General features: G+C 44.8%; 1 protein-coding gene across 1 annotated transcript in view; it reads right to left on the reverse strand.

Annotated features, from left to right (window-relative positions):
- The window catches only part of LOC143006997 (rho guanine nucleotide exchange factor 4-like), a 42121-nt gene extending 22971 nt beyond the window's left edge, over positions 1–19150 (reverse strand). The window contains exons 1-3 of the mRNA XM_076158376.1: positions 14867–19150; positions 12729–13007; positions 12309–12426 (exon numbers count right to left, since the gene is read on the reverse strand). Of these exons, the coding sequence (XP_076014491.1) occupies positions 12309–12426; positions 12729–13007; positions 14867–16429 (1960 nt within the window). The 5' untranslated portion in view covers positions 16430–19150. The remainder of the gene's footprint in view (positions 1–12308; positions 12427–12728; positions 13008–14866) is intronic.
- Between the last annotated feature and the right edge of the window lie 1502 nt (positions 19151–20652).

A 20652-nucleotide genomic window follows, 5' to 3' on the forward strand; every position in this document is an offset into this window, starting at 1 on the left:
AAACACTGCATCATGACTGCAACATGACAAAACATGAATGCCTGAATTGAAAAACGAATGAAAGTGCTGTTTGTGTGCTTCCATTGTCACAAAAGTACAAACAAGTCATCTTCAGCCAATGTTCATTCTGTCAAACCTGCTAATAAAGTTTCACTCGCGTTCCTTTAAACCCATTTCGATGGAAGAGAAAGCTGCAATACAAAAAACGGTAACTGGAACGGACCGGTAATTACCTTAAAGCAGCAGTACACACTATGCTATGAAAGTAAGCCTACTCATAAACCACTAACCCAGTTTTCAGCTTTATGTTGCACTTCTGATGGATAATCTAAATAACTTCCATTAACGTCAAAGTGCCAATGGTCTGTTCAGTGGACCTGAAAGAGCCACAAACAAAAGCTTCCTTAGGCAAATGTGGGTCAAGAGGCCCGTGATATAAGGCTGCTGTATGGAGGAAAACAACTTCTATGGACGTACAGAGGAATAAGAAGCTCTATCGGACTGTTTGCATTTATTATGTGAGTGGATGATACTCAAACTCACCTTGTGTTCATCTCAGCTATTGTGTCAGACCTGCTGCCAACTCAGAGAACGCTTATCTGAGTGAGGGGGATTTCAGCAACATGAATCTTAACCTCTCGAATATTGTGCAGAACAGATACACACGTGCAGTGGGATTAACAGGGCAAAGAGTCAACACAGAGAGAGAATTACATTATCTAGAAACTGCATGATGTGTTCGCCGAATACACACAATACTCTCCTACAGCCTCGCCATCAGTGACAGATGACGCTGGTGTGCCCATGTGCGTGTGTTTGTGTGCGATACATGCTGTGTGTACTTTGTGATTATGCTGTATATGACTACATGACGAGGCAATTTTGTTAAGCTGTCGAGACAAATCTCCCTAAGAGGACACCCGCTTGGTGAAAACGCCGTCCCACCTCGACGAGTTTCTTATTCATAATCAAGTCATTTGTCCCCTCTGCTGTCTCTCCCATCCCCAGCCTTACTTGCAGCATTTCCCTCATTCCTTTCACTCCAGCAGCAGCACCAAGCCTCCATTTTGCCTCCAGCACGTGCATTCATGTTGGATTAGTTCAAAGCAATTTTACAGTCAAATGATGCTGTGCAGGAATTTGTGCATTGGGGTCTTGACTGGATATTTATGCTCGAACAAACTAATCCCTGTTTACAGATTAAGTCTGTATCAGTCTTGTATTTCTATTGCAAACAAATGAAATTGGAGTTACAGCTACATTCGCACCTTAAAATGCATAATTACCCACAAATGAGCAGAGATATGTTAGTCATACCGTATTGTCAGCAGGTGATTATGGTGGAATGAAGGGCAATCAGGAGTTTACTGCACAATAACCACCCTCTGACCATATGTCATCCCTCTTATTGTATGGCTTCTAACCAAAGAATTAAATAATATGACACGGATGGGAGGAGTGCATGCAAGGAAGCAGACTGAGCTGAATTCCTCCACACAAACACAGAGTACCTCCCCTCTCCATCACTATACACCTTTGCCTGCACTTATTACTAGAGAGATGGAGGGGGAGCTGTGAAGAGGAAGGAGAGTCAAAGTGGGGGATGGGCAGGCAAATGAAGGAGGACAGGAGGAAGACGAGGTAGACGAAGAAAATCCCTGGGTGAAGGGCAGGGATGAGAGGAATGAAGCAGAATACGAAGGGAAGATAGAGACAACAAAACAGAAAGGGTTTGCTAAACCAGGGGAGGAAGAGGAAGAGGAAGAGGAGGAGGAGGGGACTGACAGATGGTCACCAGCTCACCTGCTTCTGTCCCTTTATTTTGGTCAGCTGATGCTCCTGTGTTTCTCTAGTAAAGCAGCCCCGTGTTCTTTCTTCTAGCAGCCAGTGATTCTGTTTTTATTGTTGCCATTTTCATATCAGATGAATCGATCAATAGAACCCCGACTCTTCCTCCCACTCCCACTCCCACTCTAAATACTTATTTGTTACATTCAGATGTGGGTTGACCTACTATAAAGCTAGAAGTATGTATGAGTAACAGCCTTAGTAAGTTAACCGCTGTGTACTATCAGCTGAGGAAAGACTCTAGTGAAGTGGCCTGTGATTGGCTGGAGCCCCTTGTGAGTGATGTGTTAGCGTGTTATCACAGCTTGTGTTTCGTGGGCCAAAGAAACATGAACAGATGCCACTGGCCCTCTGGAGTGGCGCTCCTTGTTAAATCCATTGTAAAGAAAATCCAATACTACACAGAAAAGTGTGGACATACTGAAAACTGATTCAACTATGACATATTATTGGATGTCAATGGATATCAACAGTTTTGGGGGACAAAAACCTTTACCATAGACACACAGGGAAAGGCTGCCCAGGCGGCCATTCTTTAAGTAAAATTCTTAGTTGACATGGGACATTGGTGACCTCACACTTCTGCCTCTGGTTACACAGGAATGCCGGCTTTCCTAACTAAACTAAGTTTTCTGATTTGTCTCTCAGCAAGCATATGGCAGGCAGCACTGCAGTCTCTCAAAAATTGAGCATGAAAAGCTTTACTGCATGATAGTGATAAACCAGCCATGGCAATTAGACACAGCTGCATCCAAACACACACTGTCACAATGTCCAAATCTACATGAAAGGAAATGTCCTCTAAAACAGATATATGATGCAATTAGCATGCAATCGCTAGTTTCTGAGTTCAGGGACTCATGGATCCTTCAGTAAGGCAGCTGCATCTCAGCATCATCAGCAGCTGCAGGTGTGATCCTCTGGAGTCTGGCAGGAGCAGGATTTATCTTACATACTGTCATAATCCTGTGTTTTGGTTGTTATTTCCTGTTTTATTTTGTAGTATTGTCTGTTGTGTATTTTGCTGTACTTCCTCCCATTGTGTTTCTAGTCTGATGTTATCCGATTGTTTCCTCCTGTGTGATTCTTCTCACCTGTTCCCAGTTGTCATCAAACCTGTGTGGACTAGTCTGGACTTCAGTCTCTTTTCCCTCACCTCTTGAAGGTTTTGTCATGCTTGTTTCCTTGTTTTGTCCCTGCCTGTTTTCCTGCGTGTGCTCTAGTTCTCCTGCATGTTCTTCTGTAGTTTTCCTGTAGGTTGTTTCCTATGTGTGCTCCTAGTTGTGTTCTGTTTGCTCCCGTGTTCCCCTTATTGTTGTTTCCAGTCTGATTCGGATCGTAAATAGTCTGAAAACTAAGACCTACTACGGCCCTAACCCAATGGGGGTCATTTGTCCTAAAGGAGACTCCTTTAGAATCATTCAGAATAATTGGAGTCAGAGAGTAAACAAATCATTGGCCAAATAGAGACTTGGCGCTGTTCTGTGCAAGTCTACTTTCTCCACAGTTACTCCTATTATCTTCCATAAAGACAGAGTACCTTCCATAAAGACGGATGGTAGGTATTCCCATCATGACAAATCAAAAATAGCATTGAGCTTGCATGAGCAGAAGTCAACAACTGCAGACGTGTAGGACCAGGCAAGAGTACTGTGGAAGATAAAAAAAACAGAGCAAGCAATAGAAACACGAACTATCTTAGCCTGATACTGATATATTGATCTGTTCTTCTTAAGAAGTCACTCACGTCAGCTGAGTGATGTCCTGAGACAAATCAGATCAGGTTATATCAATACTGCTGTAACTGAAGAGGGTTTCAGCACTGAGACAGGGTCTGCAGGGGTCAGACAGCTAAGGACGAGAAGGACGAACACCCTGAGATACACAGAGAGATGACAAATGATGAGAAGGCAAACGGAATGAAAATCTGACCCGCAAGGACAGCTTAGAAGACAACAAGAAGACAGAGACCTAACCTGATGATATTTAGTCTTATCAGATTGTCTTGAGGCCTGTGATGTAGACTATTTTCATGTGACATCACAGGTCATGTATTATCTTGTTCCAACGCCACTTCAGAACTCTCAGAAGTCTCTAAAATGTCAGATGAAAGCGTATATGACACAAAACTGAATGTGGAAATGTGTGTCTGATTTAAATCTGTTTTTATATTGCAAATCCATCAAACATTGTTGATAAAAAACGTAGTACTGGGCAGAGGTGATTTAAGCAAAAAGAGAGGATTGTAACTATTAAATTTAAAATACAAGTAAAGATAAAAATGAAAAGAGTGAATATTATTTAGATTTATAGATTCCTGTACTTCAGCTGTAGCCTGTACACAACAGCACAGTAAAATGAAGGAGGGTAATTACAAAATGTGAATGATCCTAGGGACAATAAACACATTTTGTAACACCAGCTAAAGCCTCCCCTCCCCCCATTGTGCCAGCCTGTCAATCAACCTAAGAATGACCACTTTGCATGCAATCATCAAACTGCATCATTGCCTCTGCTCTGCCGTGCTCTTCCCAGCAGTGACAAGCCAGAGGGAAACAAGGAAACAATGACAAGAGCAGAGAGAGAAATGGATGCAGAGCGAGAAAGACGAGAACATTCCTGTCTCAGGTCATCTCTAAACAGAAATCTGTTTAAAGGAGGAAAGACTCCTCACTTCATTCTTGTCATTAAGAGAGCAAAGACGGAAACAAAGTGCTCTTTTCTTTTCTTCCCCCCACCGAAGACAGAGAGGAATGATTTTAGCTTTCTACACACTTGGAGAGCTGCCAGGGGAGGAGGTCCATTACACACTCTCTGTAAAATGAGGTGTGTTAATAATGCTGCTTTGGTTGGCCAGATTAGTTTTATGGTGCCTGTTGTATGTGCGCTTCTTGCTGAATAATGCTCTGAGAACAACAAAAGGACATAAAGGATTGTTAACAGTCTAAAAATATAACCAAAGCTCTGACTTTATGGCCTCATTTACATGAATTAAAATGGGATGTGCGTAAAGCAACATATGCTGATGCAAGGTGTAAAAGCTGTAAAAGCTGTAAAAGCTGTAAAGAACTGTGATGTTCTAAAGGTTATTTAACCCTCCGTACCACCTTTTAGTTTGGACAACAATTAGACTATATATTTATGCATAGATAAATGCCAAAGTGCTGTCCAACCGTTTTAGTTTGAAGGATAGCTTAACCATCCTTAGTCTCTGCTACCAACAAGGGGTAACTTAGTGTTCACACAGTTTCAATTGTTCTCTGTGGGGTAAATTAATGTTTTACTTAACTCTGCTCCACAAAATTTTGTAAAGCAACCCACACACACACACAAACCCTGGCAAAAACAAAGCGGATGTAACAAACAAACACTCCAACAGACACAGGCGACAGATCAGCAACGTGTGAATACAAATGTACATAAAACTGCCCAGAGATGAAAACATCACCTCACCTCAATAAATGGGAATTTGTTGTTGTTTTGAATCAAGAAATGTGACTTGTCGTAAATATGTGGACACCGATCGATAGCAGGAAGACCCACAAGGTAAAGATATGCATGTTTACTGAATTGATTCCCCAAGCCAGATGGGTCCAGAAATGTGTTCATGAAAAGCGACTCTAAATGTATCCTGACATCCAAACAGTGAAGAGGGAAATCAGCCAAACATAGAAACTAGAATAGCATTAGCAATCATAAATCACACCAAATGCAAACAGATTCAGCTTTGTGTTGGAATGACCTGCTCACCAAAGAAGCAACGACGGATAATTCCGGGTCAAATTTACTGTGTAATCAATCAGAGTGGGGTTAAAAAAAACACTGCCTCCTATTGATTTGTGGAAAAATATCCCACATCCGTTCCTGTATGACATCATGGCTCGCCAAACGCTCCTCTAACAACAACCAGCACATTACATCTCTAGTATAATGCAGCCATGTGTCACATGATGTAAGGGTTGTTTGGAGACAACAGTCCCATTAAGCCATTTAATTGCTCCTGGTGCTTTTGATCCTCCTGCTGTTTTGACAATTTTGATTCACTACAGGGACAATTTTTAGCACTGGAGCATATTGATCATCCCGCACATGTCAGAGCCTGTCAGGAAAAGCTGTGCAGCATGGATCCAGACTGTCTGCAGTTTGTTTTTCTGTGTCAGCTCGGGGCATTGAATCAACATATAACACATACTGTAAATGAGCCACACATGCTGTAATGCTGCTTGGCAAGATGGTGTTGAATGTTGGATTCTGAAAATCACAACATTGCTGACAGACCTGTATACAGTGGGAGATGTGGGTTGGATAGGAGCTGCGCATACACAAACACACACAAAGCCTAATTTCCGAGAAGAATTGCAGCGATGAACTAGGCCAGCTCCAAAACCTCCAAAAGCTTCTAAAGATCTGCGTGTTCACCGCTCCATAGTGAGCTAAAGTGTCTAAAGATGGGGAATTTAAGTCCAAACTAAAACTTCAAACTGTCTGCTGACCGTGAAATCTGTTGTGTTTATACTACATTTTGGCTCCTCACAGACGGTATATACAGAGACGGGTCATGGAAAGATGGAGCCGACCATTTACTTGATCACTAACGGCCCTTCACACACAGACAGACACACACACACAAATTCAGGTCGTTTAGAGTTTCCAGTTCACTCGAATCTGCATGTGTTTGGATTGTGGGAGCCTCCTGTGCTTCCAGTCTCCAACTGGCAGGACCATTATGGAATCATCCCGTAGGAAGTACCACCAGAGCATGGGGAGGAATCAAAATGTGTCTCGGTGTTAAATGGAGCCGGAGAGCAAGAGCGCATGGAAACAACCAACTGACATCACCACCACTGCTGCCTGCACATATTTCCATCACATCCCACACGTCTACTGGGTGGTAGGCAGACATCCGCACCATCATTCAATGACATAACCAACTGACCCTATAGGACCCTCGTAGGGGCAGTGTACAAAGCAGGGGCATCAGGGTTTGGAGCTGCCTTGCCACTTCAAGGCCAGGAAAGTCTTTGAGGGAACAATGAATAACAAATTTCAGAGTAGAGGTCATCTGAAGGTTAATAGACATCAGATGACAAAACACAAATTAATCCACTAACATATTCAGAGTCCAACCCTTAACCCAACAGAGATGTCTTATGACCTGCAAAGAAATCCCTGAAATGACGAAGTGAATCAGTTTTGTAGGAGAAATGTTTGTTGATTTATAATGATTTATAAAACAGCATTAGCCTCACACAGATCACAAAGATGTCCTTAAAGAGAAGTTAAAGCCAGCGTTTAAAGCCTTTCTAACATGTACTTGTGGGTTGGTATCTGTGTGAGAGAGAGAGAAACACAGCCGTGACTGACGAAAACTGATAGGGAAAAACCTGCATTTTGTGACAGACTGTGTTGCCGTGTGTGTGTGTATAGCTAGAATATATGAACGCAACAGCATGCCTGCGCATATGCTTCTCTGTCCACCTCCAACTGCTAAGCAACAAACACTTCCTCTAATGTTCCAATGAGAATATCTGGCCTTCTGTCAGACCCTCCCCTGACTATGCTGTACATGATCAGCCCTTCCCATCCCCCCACACACACTTAACGTACACACTCTCCTTTCCCAGCGCAAAGCCACACACAGCCTGACTGAACACCAACAACTGGGAGTCACAATGAAGCTGATGCGATGTCATTTCATCAAAATGCTACGGTCTTATTAGCCAATATGCCTCCCTGCAGTGTTTTCTTTCCTGCCTAAAGCTTTGCATTTTGCAGTGTCAGTATTCCTGAGGAGGGCTGGCTGCTCTCCCGAGCTCTTTAGAAAGCCTCAGTGAACACACTCCAGTGACAACCAGAAGAGAGCTATAAATTAGCTGACAGGTAGGGCTGATGAGTGGAAACTATCAATTAGACACAAAGCTACGGCACACTGTTCTTTACCATAGCAACCGGAGGGGAGAACTAATCAACAGTCCCAGTGTACATCATTTTAGGAAGAACTTTCAAAGGCAATAAGGATGGTCTCACCAGGTTGAAGACATAGTGAAACAGGTTCTTTGTGTGATCTTTGTGTTGGGCCCTCCAAAGTGAAGCTATTTAGCTAGAAATCTCCCAGGAGTCAGAGGTCAACGATTCAGATCTCTGCAAGGCCACATGAGTAAATATTCAAGAAAAAGTTCTGCAAAGACGAGGAAAGAATGAGAGGCAAGAGTGTCAAGGTGTCAGCGGTCGGCTATTTTGCTGTTCCTTTCCTCTGTTAGAACCTTAAGTTATAGGTACAATTTGAAGTACTTCTTACACGAGTTCCAGTTGTTTTCCTTTTTTTCATTTATTCTACACTGAGATCACCGACTGTTTTAAGGTATCAATACTTGATGACAACAGGGTCATCTGCCATATTGATCACTTTCTACTTTCGATACTTAGGCATATTTTGCACTTGTTTACATTTACATAGCAGCCTCGACCATTTTCAACTGCGTCACAATTTCACGTGTCATTTCTTCTGTGGTGGGCAGATTGTGATGACTGTGATAAATGATTTGTGTACAATCATGCTGACTACTTGCGTTACTGTAGGAAGCCATAACTGCAAAAAAAGGGGAAGGGGGGGTTGGCAGCTGATATTATTGAACCACATGTGGATACCTCACTGAGCGTAGCAGTGCCGTGGTGTTTTCCAACGAGTATGGGTCCACTTCAACAATGACTCGTCAGACATTTTAGAGACTTAGTTCCGAGCTATTTCTGTGATGCTGACAGCCGAAACTAGCGTACCAGTGTTGTGTCGGAACGAGATCTCCAATGATGACTGATGTAGCATGGAAAAGTTATTTTGATCATCATATATTTGCGTAAATGATTGTTCTGCTGATAATGACGCTCGCATTCACATTCATGTGGTAAATCTGGAGGAGATGACACCTAAAGGGAAATAACTTTTGGATTTTCCCGTCCAGCACCGTAGAGACCAAAATGAGCACGAGCACAGTACAATATGTCAAACACATATCATGTATGTATCACTGTACATAGGAGTGTCATTGAAGCTGGTGGTATTTTCTGGCTCTTTCTGCATGACTAGGAAGCCAAGCAGACGGCCCACCCAAGCACATCAACAAAACATCTTCCTCAGCTGAGACACACACACACACACACATTCAACCCAACCCAGAAAAACACAACAAGCTCATGGCAGCGTGTCAGCCTGCTGGTGTGTGCACATACATTCTATGCACACGTGTGTTAGATTTGTATATATTATTTTTAAGGGGCAATCTCCACAGACTTGCGCAGTGATGCAGCATGTGTGTACAAATTGTGTGTGTGTGTAAGGGGCTCTTACCTGTAGTGGAGTGCAGACTCTCTAAGCTCCAATAGTGAGACAGGACCCCCCTCAGAGTGCCACCCAGGCTACCTCCACCTCCGCCTCCCCCCATGCATCCACCCACCCCGAGACCTCCGTCCACCACCCTGTCCACACCTCCTCCTGTAGGGCTCCCGCCATCCGAGTCGGACCCCGGTGACAGCCCCAAGCTGCCACTGCCACTGCTCCCACAACTGCCCCCAGGCAGGGGCACGCCCCCCTCTGAGCCCTGCTGGGTCCGCATCCAGATCCAGACAGATAACAGAGGGCAGGTAGAGGGGTGAGTACCGGCAGAAGAGAGAAGCAGGCTGAGCAGGTGGTTTATTCCCCTGGAAGGGAGTTAGTGAGTGAGGAAGAGGAGGTGGTCTCCTGGCTGATATCTGCTACACTATTCGCTGAGGTAAGCTCCAGCTGTCAACTCGCTGCTGCCTCCTCCCATCCACAGACTGGGAGAGCTGTAGCAGCGCTTCTCACCTCCCTTCAGCTCTGCGATCTGGATACAGCCTCTCTCTCTCTCTCTCTCTCTCTCTCTCTCTCTCTCTCCTCCCTCCCTCTCTCGCTCTCTCTCTGCCTCCCTCTCTCGCTCTCTCTCTTGCTCTCTCTTCATTCTGTCATCAGTGGGGGACCTGTGGGGGGGTTCTCTTGCCCGACGTCGACAGCATGGACTCACTAATGGTGCAGTATCCATTAAAGCAGACGATGAAAACAGCGAGGCCCCCTTCCAACCTCACTCCACCCCCCAATACACACAATACTCTCTATGCTGGTTTAATATAATCAAATTCCAATTAAATTATACGCAGGTTTTCAAATTAAATGTGTGGTTTGTTATCTTTACCTAACCCTTTTACCTCTCATGATAGAGTAAACATAAAAGCTCTTTTCATTTATTCATCATATGGACTATATCCTTAGTCGTGATTGGCTGGAGGACAACTCTTACTTTCCTTTACTGCCATGGCTCTAACCATGATGTTCAATATTAACCTTGTTAGCTGAAACCCCCTGCTGTTCATCAGACGTCAACTTCTCCTTTTTGTTGTTGTGTAGACAATACAAAGTTTACGCACACTTCAATAGATCATCAATAGATCATTTTCACCTACGTCACAACGTCACATGACTCCACGTCCATCTGGCTGCTAGCTTCTACCATGGCTTTAGTCTGTACTGGCTATGAAATTCATCACAAACACGATAACGGTAAAGTTGCAGTAGACAGGAAACAGAGTTTGCGCTGTAATCCGCACTGTAGCTTACACTACACTATGAATACACCACGTTTTCAGATGGCACTGGTGTGCTTGTGAGTGTGTGAGTGTTTCGCTCCACCAGCCCACACACAGCACAGGCTGGAAGTGATACAGCTGATGTCGTGCCAAGGATGAAAATGTCAGAGTGATGGAAAAGTAGCAGATGGAGGGAAAACCAAAAGGCTGGTTTTGTCATAGAGGTGAAGATAACGGAGCGCATAAAGCACACACTGCATGAGCTGAGTGATGGCATCTTTCACACAGCGAGAGCATATCACACTAGTTGGAATCCGAAAGCATATTCCAAAAATTGCAAGATGTCTGTAGACTATACTGTAGAGCGTAACGCATATCTATGTAAATGCTTGCGTGTGATTACTGTGGTCACACACATTGATTGAACAAGACCAGTGTGAAAATGCCCCAACATGCTTTCTGTAACACTATATTCATGCCATACGTAATAATATGCCTGTGTCACTCAATACATTGTTGCACCTATGTAGCACATTCAAACTAGAAATCAAAGCCAAGGATTCACAAACCTCTGAATTTATTATTTTAAATGTTTCAATCTGCATCTCAATCTGCTTCTAAATAAATAGTGCCAAACAATACTGACTAACTAATGGTCTCCATGATTTTTGGAAAATTCCTAATTCTTGTCTGTGAATATCAAGATTTGTATGGAATTTTGAAAAGATGTATGTGCGTTGATTCAGACTGATTTTACAGATTTACACAATTATTTAGTGAGATGTGTCGTTATGTGTTGTTATATAAATGGTCCACAGATCCACACAAAAAAAATCTGTGCCTTAGAAAGTTGCATGATATTGTATCAACGGAGAGGACAGAAGGCTATCCAATGTTTCGGGTCATATACAGACGTCACCCTGCCTCATGTTCCTACTCGTATCACATTCATAAAGTCATACTGAATCAGGAGTTGTGACTTGCTGTAAAAAGAGAACCTGCACCTCCAAACTGTTAAAAAAGGATCATAGATCACATTTCAAGATGGGGTGGAAATAGAGCCTTTAACATCTGACCACCATGACTAAGACATCTCAACTTAATGCATGCATCTAAGGTGATTATATGAGCAAATAGATATATTATTGCAAAAACTAACCTCCCTTTCTGTTTGGATTCATAATGTTAATATAAATCATTACAATTCAGCTCTAGTTTAATAATATTAAAACTCATCTAGAGCAAGATCACTAACCTCACAAAGTGTGGCTGTGTGTGTGTGTCTGTGAATGCATGATAAATTGAAAAAAATGTATTTTGCCAAAGTGAAAAAAAGTGTCCCTACTGCTAAACTATCCAGATCCCTCCAGCAGCTCGTTTCCCGAAAGATGGCTGCACCACCTTTATTTATGAAACCCACAGCTGCATTCTTTTTTTTAATTTTCATCATTCACTGTGGTTATTTCTATCAGACGCCTGAAAATCCATTTGTTTTGCTTTGCGTTGTGGTTTGTGTTAAATTAACACTTTGCTGACATCTGTAGGTAGAAAAAAGAACTACACTGGAACTGCTGTTACTGTCATGAATCTACAGTTCCAAACACCCAATCAAAGACATTTTAGATTGAAGCTTTGAATGTGCAAACAATGTGAGTACAGAGTCACTGAGGCCAACATTTAAGACACAGGGAAGACATAACACATTTCAGCACAGTGTGAGCTCAAATGTACTCCCAAAATTGTGTCATGTGTACTATAAAATCCACACACTCAATAGGTGGTCTGGTTCAAAACTGAAGTACAATATTATCAGACCAGAACTACAAGCAGAATAATTGTAAACTGAAACAAGAGTTGACACTTACTCGTGCAGGAGATGCGTCTTCTCCAGCCCAGGCAGTCCAGGCCGATGGGGGTACTCTGTGAGAAGCTGTGGGCTTTGAGTGGCATGCCCTGAAATGCCTCCATGAGCCCCACATGTGTCTGTGGAGATGGAAAAGGATTAGTTTCAAATACCATACAGGACACACTTTATTGTGCTCGGGAGGAACTGGATAGATAAGAGAGACTCGGAAAATACACAACAAGAACGTGCATGCATGAACTGAAAAGTCAAGACAGACGTCAACAGTGACAGACAGTGACACTGATGTCATGAGAGACAAACAGAATGCCCACGAAGGAGAGATACAGGTGAACGGAAGGAAGGCAGAGGAAGAAGAAGAGGAGGATACCAAGGACCTCCAAGCTTTTGAGTTTTGTCGCAATCTTTGATGACTTCTTACTTTGTCCATGTCTGCAGGTAACAGTGTGTCGAGTTGTCCCAGGCTCCCTCTTATCACCCTGGACAGTTTGCGCTTGTACTTCTTTTCCTCTTCAATCCAGAGGTCATCAGAGCACAGACGCCGCCGCCGTCGTCGTCGGCCTCCCTCGCGGCCAGTATCCGCCCAGGATCCAGGCCCTAGCTCGCTAACAACCACAGACACCTTCCCGTCGACGGCTGCCGGCTCCAACAGTCTTCTCGGTCTGGACTGGCTGGCAGGTCGACCACAGTTTTGTGGGCCCTTTTGAGTGCACAGTCACCTGGTTAGTCACAATGACCTTCAACACCAAAGATACTCCATAACGGTTCCCCAGATGGAGTGTGGTACTGTGGCTACGTTGGTACTTGAACTGTGTCACAACTAGTATGCTGGTAGGTATTTTTTCTTCAATGTTACACGCATGAACCGAAAATATAAACACTGAGGTGAGCACATGTAAATGTTTTTGTTGGCCTGTCCCCAGCTGTGGTTCAATTGGTCAATGCTTTACATGTGGCAATGTGAGAGTGCTGCCAACGAGCATTCATTAACAAATGGGTTTCACTGTCAGTTTGAGGGCTGTAAGGAAATTCATGTCAAGCTGGAGAAAGAACCATCCATATTTTAGGGCATAAACCTCAATCAATCTCTACATATTCATCTGGGTTTCTGCCTATTTTGCCAAAAAAACATGGAGAGCTGGGTTTGTCTGTGACTTCATATGTGGTCCTAAATTCACAGCCTCTATAATTTCACTGCAATTATTCCTCAATGGTTAAAGAGAGATCAAGCACTGCACTTATTAAGGCAATGAATACTTTCTGTCAAATATCATGTATACACCTGAATGAAGTTGAAATTGGCACCAATCAACGTATGCTTAGCCTGAGTAATAGACAATGATTGTGAGATTTTTTATGGATATATTCAGACATCTCGATCAGAGTATGTGGTAATTATGCGACATGTCTGGAGTTGCTAATGAAGGTAAAGCAACTTTTTTGCTGATTCAATTTAAAAATATTTCCATGACTTTTTCCTCAACTTTGGTACAGACATGCAAGATTATGTCAGCGATGACATTTGAGGAAAATTACACAGGGAATAAAATTTGTACCCATCTCAGGTTTCAGCTCGCCTTGCCAAGATTACAACCATTGTCAAACATTCCTTCACGTTTCCAAGAACCTTTGAGAAAGTTATGAAAGAAACCTTTATTGCCATTGTCAAGTACAACTAAATGTGTTCTCTGCATCTCCAAACTATGAGGCGCAGTGGGCAGCCACAGTCCAGCATGTGGGCACCAAGTCACACTAACTGACCTGATTTATCCCATCAAACTTCACTACCACTGAAAAGCGAGAAAGCTTTAATTTGTAGCTATTTGGCAGTGGAGGTGAGGCATATTGGAAGGTAATGATGAGATGTGTGAGGTCATTATGTGATCATATGAGGAGATGATTAAGAAAACCTAACACCTCAGAGTTTGATATATAAAAGACTCAGAATATATTAATTAACTGTCAACATAAAGGTCATAGAACAAACATGCTATTATGTAGCATGTGGTGTAGCCACTAGATGGCGCTACTTCTCAAATGATCCAGCTCTGGCTTTGTGTTGACTACTGGTGGAGCTGGCAAGGAGGTAGAATGAGGGCAGCCAGCTCACTGCTACACAGGGGCTGGAGGAGGGAAGAGCTGACTCTGCTGTTTTCCTCCTCTTCTTCCTCATCCCTGTCACACTGAGCCGCAAATAAAGAGGGACTTGTTCTCTCTCCCAAACCCGGACACTGACAGATATAGATACACTGGCATACGCCCGTGCACTAACACACACACACACAGGCGAGATCAACTGTGTGTGTGTGTGTGTTGGAGGCGGGGAGTAAACACTTTTCCCAGGGAGCTGGAACTCTATTGGCATGTTGATTGAGGGCTGAACAAAGCCTTTTTTATCCACCATCCATAATAAAGTTCCACAGACAGAGACTTTATTCAGGACAATCATGCAAACACTGCAGAATTCTGAATTAACGCACTTTCTCAAATCTACACATGAAACCTTTCTGCAATTTTGAACAGTTTTCACTGTGAAAACACAAGGTGATTCATTCTTACCTCCAATTCACTGACGGAGCCGATAGCATACAGGCTGATGTGTGACTGGCTATCAAGCCGGCTGTCAGCTGCTTCCAGAGGGCTGAGGGCCAGAGGGCTAGCTGAGGGCTTCAGGGTCTTAGGCCTCTCTGGGGGGTCTGTCAACCCCTCCACACTGACCGACTGGCCCAGGAGAGAGAGAGAACCGGACCTTATTGAGTGAGGGTAGCGGAAAACCTTGCGTTGTGCAGCGGGCCTCGGGCTGTTGGGCTTGGGGCTCATTGGACGTAGAGGGGTCTCTGTAATCCCCTCACTGACCACAGGAGGAGACCTGGCTGAGGACGGTGAATGCGGATGGGTATGAGTGGCCAATGAACTTGGGCTCAAAGGTGAATGAGGGCTAGAGTCATTGAGTGGAGGGACAAGAGATTCATCTGAGGATGAAGGCAGTCCAGACTCATGAAGTGTTCCAGGTAGGCCATTAGGTGAATGCTTCCTCCTCTGGCCCTCAGATTTGCACCCGTGAGGTTTGTCCGTCCCACTCCCTTGGGGAACCCCCCGCTTGGAGATGGGATCAGTGTGGCGAAGGGCCCTGAGAGAACATGGTGACCCTGGATTGCTAAGTCTATTAAGTAGTGAAGAGGTTGGGAAGTCCTGCTCGGTTCCACTACTACATTCCTCATCAGGCACTGAGAGAGTCCTCCTGAGGAGCTCAGCCTCCTTAGTCTTTTTAAACTTCTTCCATGACTGTTTGGCTTTACTAAAATCCCCGTCAGTTCCCATATTGGCCTGATCCTCATTGTCCTTATCCAGAGATCGAGACTCAAATAGGCTAGAGAGGGACTTGTGGGCTTGGGCAAAGCGCATGCGTATATTCAGGCTGTCATTACTCTTGCTCCTTTTGTAGGCCTGTCCATCAGGTAAGTGTACCTGCCTAAGTAGGGGGTTTTCATGGCTAAGTCCTCCATGCCCACTACCCCCTTGACTGTAGAGCTGGCAAACATGGCGAGTGTGTGGCGAAGAAGGGAATAAGCCATATTCCTCTTCTTCTGTCTCTGAGGGAAAGAACTGGTTGAGGATGTTGCTTTTGAGGAAAACCTCATCGTCTGAGTTGTCCCCTTGAAGTCCATGTTCAGGCAGAGGTGAACTGCATGGAAGGAACTCACTCCCAGATGACTCCTTGGGTGACTCCTCGCCCTTGGCACTTTTCAAACCTTTAGCCTTCCTGAAAGAAGGCATCTTAGCAAAGACAGAAAATTTCGAGCCTTTGTTTCCTGTCTGACTGCCTTTCATTTTGCTCCTCTTAGTCTTTGTCTCTTCAGTCTCATCACAGGAGCTGTTAACTGCATAAGACACATTATCATAGGCCACAGTCATGGGCCTGCAGGGCCTGTCAGAACTGCTTCGTAGCACCGGCGGGGTCCTGAATTCAACAGACTCTGTTAAACTTGGGTTTAGCTCAGGTTCTGACTCAGCACCGGTTAGTGTTTCGTCTTCGTGCGCAGGTTGGAAGTTGGGACTTTTAGAACGACGGATGTCCCCTGAAAAGTTACCAACACCCCTGTCTTCCACAGAAGGCCTCATGATCTCCTGGTCTTTCTTTGCCTCTATTTCTAGATCGTCCTCTGCTGTGCCTGGGCTTTCCTGTGAACGCTCAGCCTCCAGAATTGGCTCTAAACTACTTATAGAAAGCAGGTGAAGGCCGACATCAGAGTGTGAGCACCTCACTGTGCACCTCTGTGTGAGCTCTCTACCCACCTCAAACACTTTATGCTCTGCAAATGAGTGCGAGCTGCATCTTTTTGTGTAAGGCGTGCTGTGATCATGTGACTGATTACTTAACTGCCTGTCTTCTTTGTATTCACTCTCCACTAACAGGCCTTTGTTCTCTAAATATGTTAATAAAGGTTCAAGGCCTTCATTTCTATGTGTGACTGAGTTAAATGAAACATAATTTTCTTGAGCATTTTTGCAAAATTTGTCAACTTGTGTACAAAAAGCACCATCTTTAATATCCACCTCAGCCACGCTTGAAAGAGAGTGGCTGTGGAGGTCGTCCCCTAGTCCAGACACAGCTGAGCCCTCACTGCTCCAGTCCAGTGAGTCGAGGGAATTTTCCTGAGGCCCGTCTGTGTCATCCAAGAGGTCAGAGGTTGTCTGTGTTAATGTCTCAACTGGGGTGCAAATTGTTTTCTCATTGCTTTGTGAGCTGCCTGTGCTCTGTCCTCTCCCTGTCCCCTCTGCACTTGCCTTAGTGTTATTGTTGGAGTCCGACAGCAGAGAAGGAGACTCCACGCCGCAGGGAGGTTGAGGGATCTCCAACTCTGGCCTGATTTCCTTACCAAGTCTGGAAATTGTATTTGCAGCGGTGGGGCCTGTTGTTTTTCCTATTTCACCCGACACACGCTGAGTAGAGGAAGAATCTGTATCACTGGGGAGCGACCTGGGAACGACTCTCAGCTCGCTGTTCTCAGACGGTGTTGTGCCAGTGTGCGAAATTGTGAGATTGACTCTGCTTACTACTTCTACTACTTCCCTCTGGTGGAGGTAAACATGGGCACCCTCCTCCCGCTCCTGCTCTGTGCTTTGCCAGGGGAGACAGCAGGGTGATCCTGCCCTCCCCCTCTCTCCTCCCAGCTTCTCTGATAACAGAAGGGAGGAATCCTGTTCTTCTGGGTAGTTGGGGGGAAAAAGTGGACAGGCAGTGAAAGGGTGAGGAGACAGATGTCCCTCAGAACCCTTACCAGTGTCAGAGTAGGTTTGAGTTAAGACTGGGCCTGCTTCTAAACAACCTGACTTGGCCTCAGACTGGACCTGTTTGTGGCCTGGTATTTCTGTCCAAGCACACTCTAAGTGATAAGGGATTAAATCCTGGCTATGACCTGGCCGTGACCTTGCTCTGTGGGGTTGTGTTGGATCTGGTTGCCTCTGTGTGAGCTCCTCCCTGTCTGGGCCTGTCTCAGGGACAGGTGAGACAAGGGGGGGAAATGTCGGAGCACCACAGGCATCCAGAGGGAAACATGCTGTGCTGTCTGAGGAGGACCAGATTTCATTTACTGTCCCGGGTGAGTTAATGCCAACACACCCGCAATGCTCTGATTGGACACCTGACACCTCCTCTTGGAGCTTTGTTGCACTCGTACAGACATGAGCTTGTGCCTCTCTGCTGATGGTTTCCTCACACTGACTTTCTGAACACCAAATATCCTCTATTCCTGCATGGAACGACTCTCCAACCTCTGATGAAATATGTGGCACTCTGTTTGTCTGAGTGTCTTCTGCGATACTTGGATTTGTTACAACAATTTCTGTAAATACATGCGAGTCTGTGTGCTTTGTCTTGTTTGTAAAACGTGTACAAAGTGACTTAGATGTTTGTGTATCTATTACATCTGAGGAATGTGTGTTAGTGCTGCATATCCTATTCTCTATTTTGTGATGGGTTTTATCATGAAACAGACTCTTGCATAAATCTGTTTTGTCGTCACAACTCACTTGTACGTCCCCATTTTCACCAATTGCATTTTGACGTTCTGAACTCTCGCCCTGTTTTACGCTGAGCAGACCTATATTCTCTACTTCTACACCCCGAAGGCCACATTTTTGTAATATATCTCTGTCTGTGCTTCCTGTGTGTGACCTTGTACAATCATGTCCCTCCACAGTTTTGTCCTCATTTTCTCTGGGCTGTGTTTTGGCTTCCTGAGTGTCTGCGTGCTCATTTACCTTCGTCTCACGGATGTCTGTGCTGAATTGGCTTTGCGCGTGTAAACAGTTTGTCTCTGTGCCGATTTGTGTTTGCGTGAAACCAGCCTGTAGGCCGGACTGTTCCCGGTGGAAGCCTGGTTTTAGGTGGTCTGTACTCTGGCGGGGTGGGATCTTGATTGAGCACAGTTCTCCGTTGCTGCTCTGTGATTGGATATCAGCGCTGTGTAGTAAATCCACATGGTTGACTGGACTTTTCCTCCTGTTACAGCTGCCTCGTCTTACATACGTCCCTGTAGTGTCTCTGTGGGCCTCCTCGGCTGTGGCCTCCCTCCTCCTGGGTTTACTCTGCCCGGTGTGGAAGCAGCCCCCTGAGGCTCGCTGAGCAGCACAGGTGTCCCCAAGGCCCGACAAAATGTCTGGAGAGTCGCCCCTGTCTGGACTCCAATCTGACAGGGTGTCACTGTTCCATGAGCAGGAGTCAAAATACTCATCGGATGTGTCGCCCCCACCTGTGCTTCTCTCGTGCCATTCCAAGGGGTCGGCACTCAAATCCCCCTCGTCTAAGACAAATCCATCACGGGGGGAGTCTTCGAGGGCTTCCTGAGGCTGTGGAGAGAGCGAGGAAGAGGAGGGTGAGATACAGATCAATGACAAAAAAACAACAGGGGATGGGCAGATCTGCATAATGCTGCTGCTTGATTCTGATGCTCAACTAGTGACATAAGAAGCACAATGAATAGTCAGCAGATTGGGTAAAGTGAGATTTCCTCCTGTGATTGTTGTGTTCAGTACTCCAATAAATTATTTTACAACTGTCCTTCTTTATATTTTATATATATAAAGACATTTAAACATAATTCTCTGATAAAAGCGGTTCCAGGGCCTCTTTGCTGCAGGACCCTGGCTCCTGCTAGTTTGTATTTCCAGACTGAGTCCTGAGCACCAGGGTTTAAACATTTATTTGTTAATCAAATACAACAACTTCCCATTAACTTCTCCATGGTGTAATCAGTAAAACAATCTTCTGTTGGCCATAATATATACTCTTTGGGTTATAACCAAGTGTTACACAACTGCATTGTGACGAGTGAGAAGACGGAACCACAAGACGGAGTTCATTGTTTTCCCTTCTCAGGTTTAAACTTGACTTTTCGAGATCATGATTATTACTAAAAGAAATGTTCCCCTCTGCAACAGGTTATTTACTCTCACACACACACGCACGTGCACATAACCACGCACACTTACACACTAACACACACACACACACACAACACACACACACAGTTCTTAAGCATAACCCTTCAGAGTCAGTACCTACTTACTCTGCAGTGTTTCAGTGGAGCACCTCTAACCCAAATCAAGGCACCGGTACACCAGCTGAGCACGACTCCCATGGCGTCCCCCACACACACTCTCACACAAATAACCACATTGTTGCGCGCAGACGTGGGATCTCCCTTTCACTGGCACTGGGTGGCCGCAACTTTGCACTTTACTCTTCCTCCTTTCTCCCTTTGTTTTGTCTTCCATGATCACCAGCCATCCTTGCTAAGCCAGAGCTCCATGAGGGGGGAAAGCTTGTAGTGTGTAATAAAAGTATCAAATTGCAGTTCCACGCCTTTCTCCACAGGAGCCTCGTCTACCCTGAGTGAACGGCAGTCACCTGAAGCCTCCCAGCGAGAGGAGAGGATCGCGTAAAGTGTGTTGCTTCCTCACAGCCGAGGCTTAATCTATCCACGCTGATCTCTGTGTTAGAAGCGCTGCTATAAATACACAGCAGCACCTTCAGCACCACACCAAGGAGAGGTAAACACAACATTACATAGCAAAAAGCTAACATCCTCAGCAACACCTGTAAACTGCTCCCATTCACACATGCAGAAAGCTTCCTTGGTGGCCTTTAAGGGTCAAATTTTTTTTATACGTGAACATGTTATATAAGAAGTTCAGACTTTCATTACCGGGGTCAGTGTCAAACAAAGCCGCGAACAAGGAGCTCCTCCCCCACAGGGAGTGAGTGAAGGCACTGATCCAGGTAAAAGTGGGGGAAATTAACCATTTAAATCAAAGGGACGCTGCTTAGAGACGCATTCAAC

Source organism: Genypterus blacodes, unplaced genomic scaffold, assembly GCF_046128005.1.
Source record: "Genypterus blacodes isolate CSIRO-AG114 ecotype Tasmania unplaced genomic scaffold, CSIRO-AGI_Gbla_v1 ptg000076l_1, whole genome shotgun sequence".
Classification (NCBI taxonomy): Eukaryota; Metazoa; Chordata; class Actinopteri; order Ophidiiformes; family Ophidiidae; genus Genypterus; species Genypterus blacodes.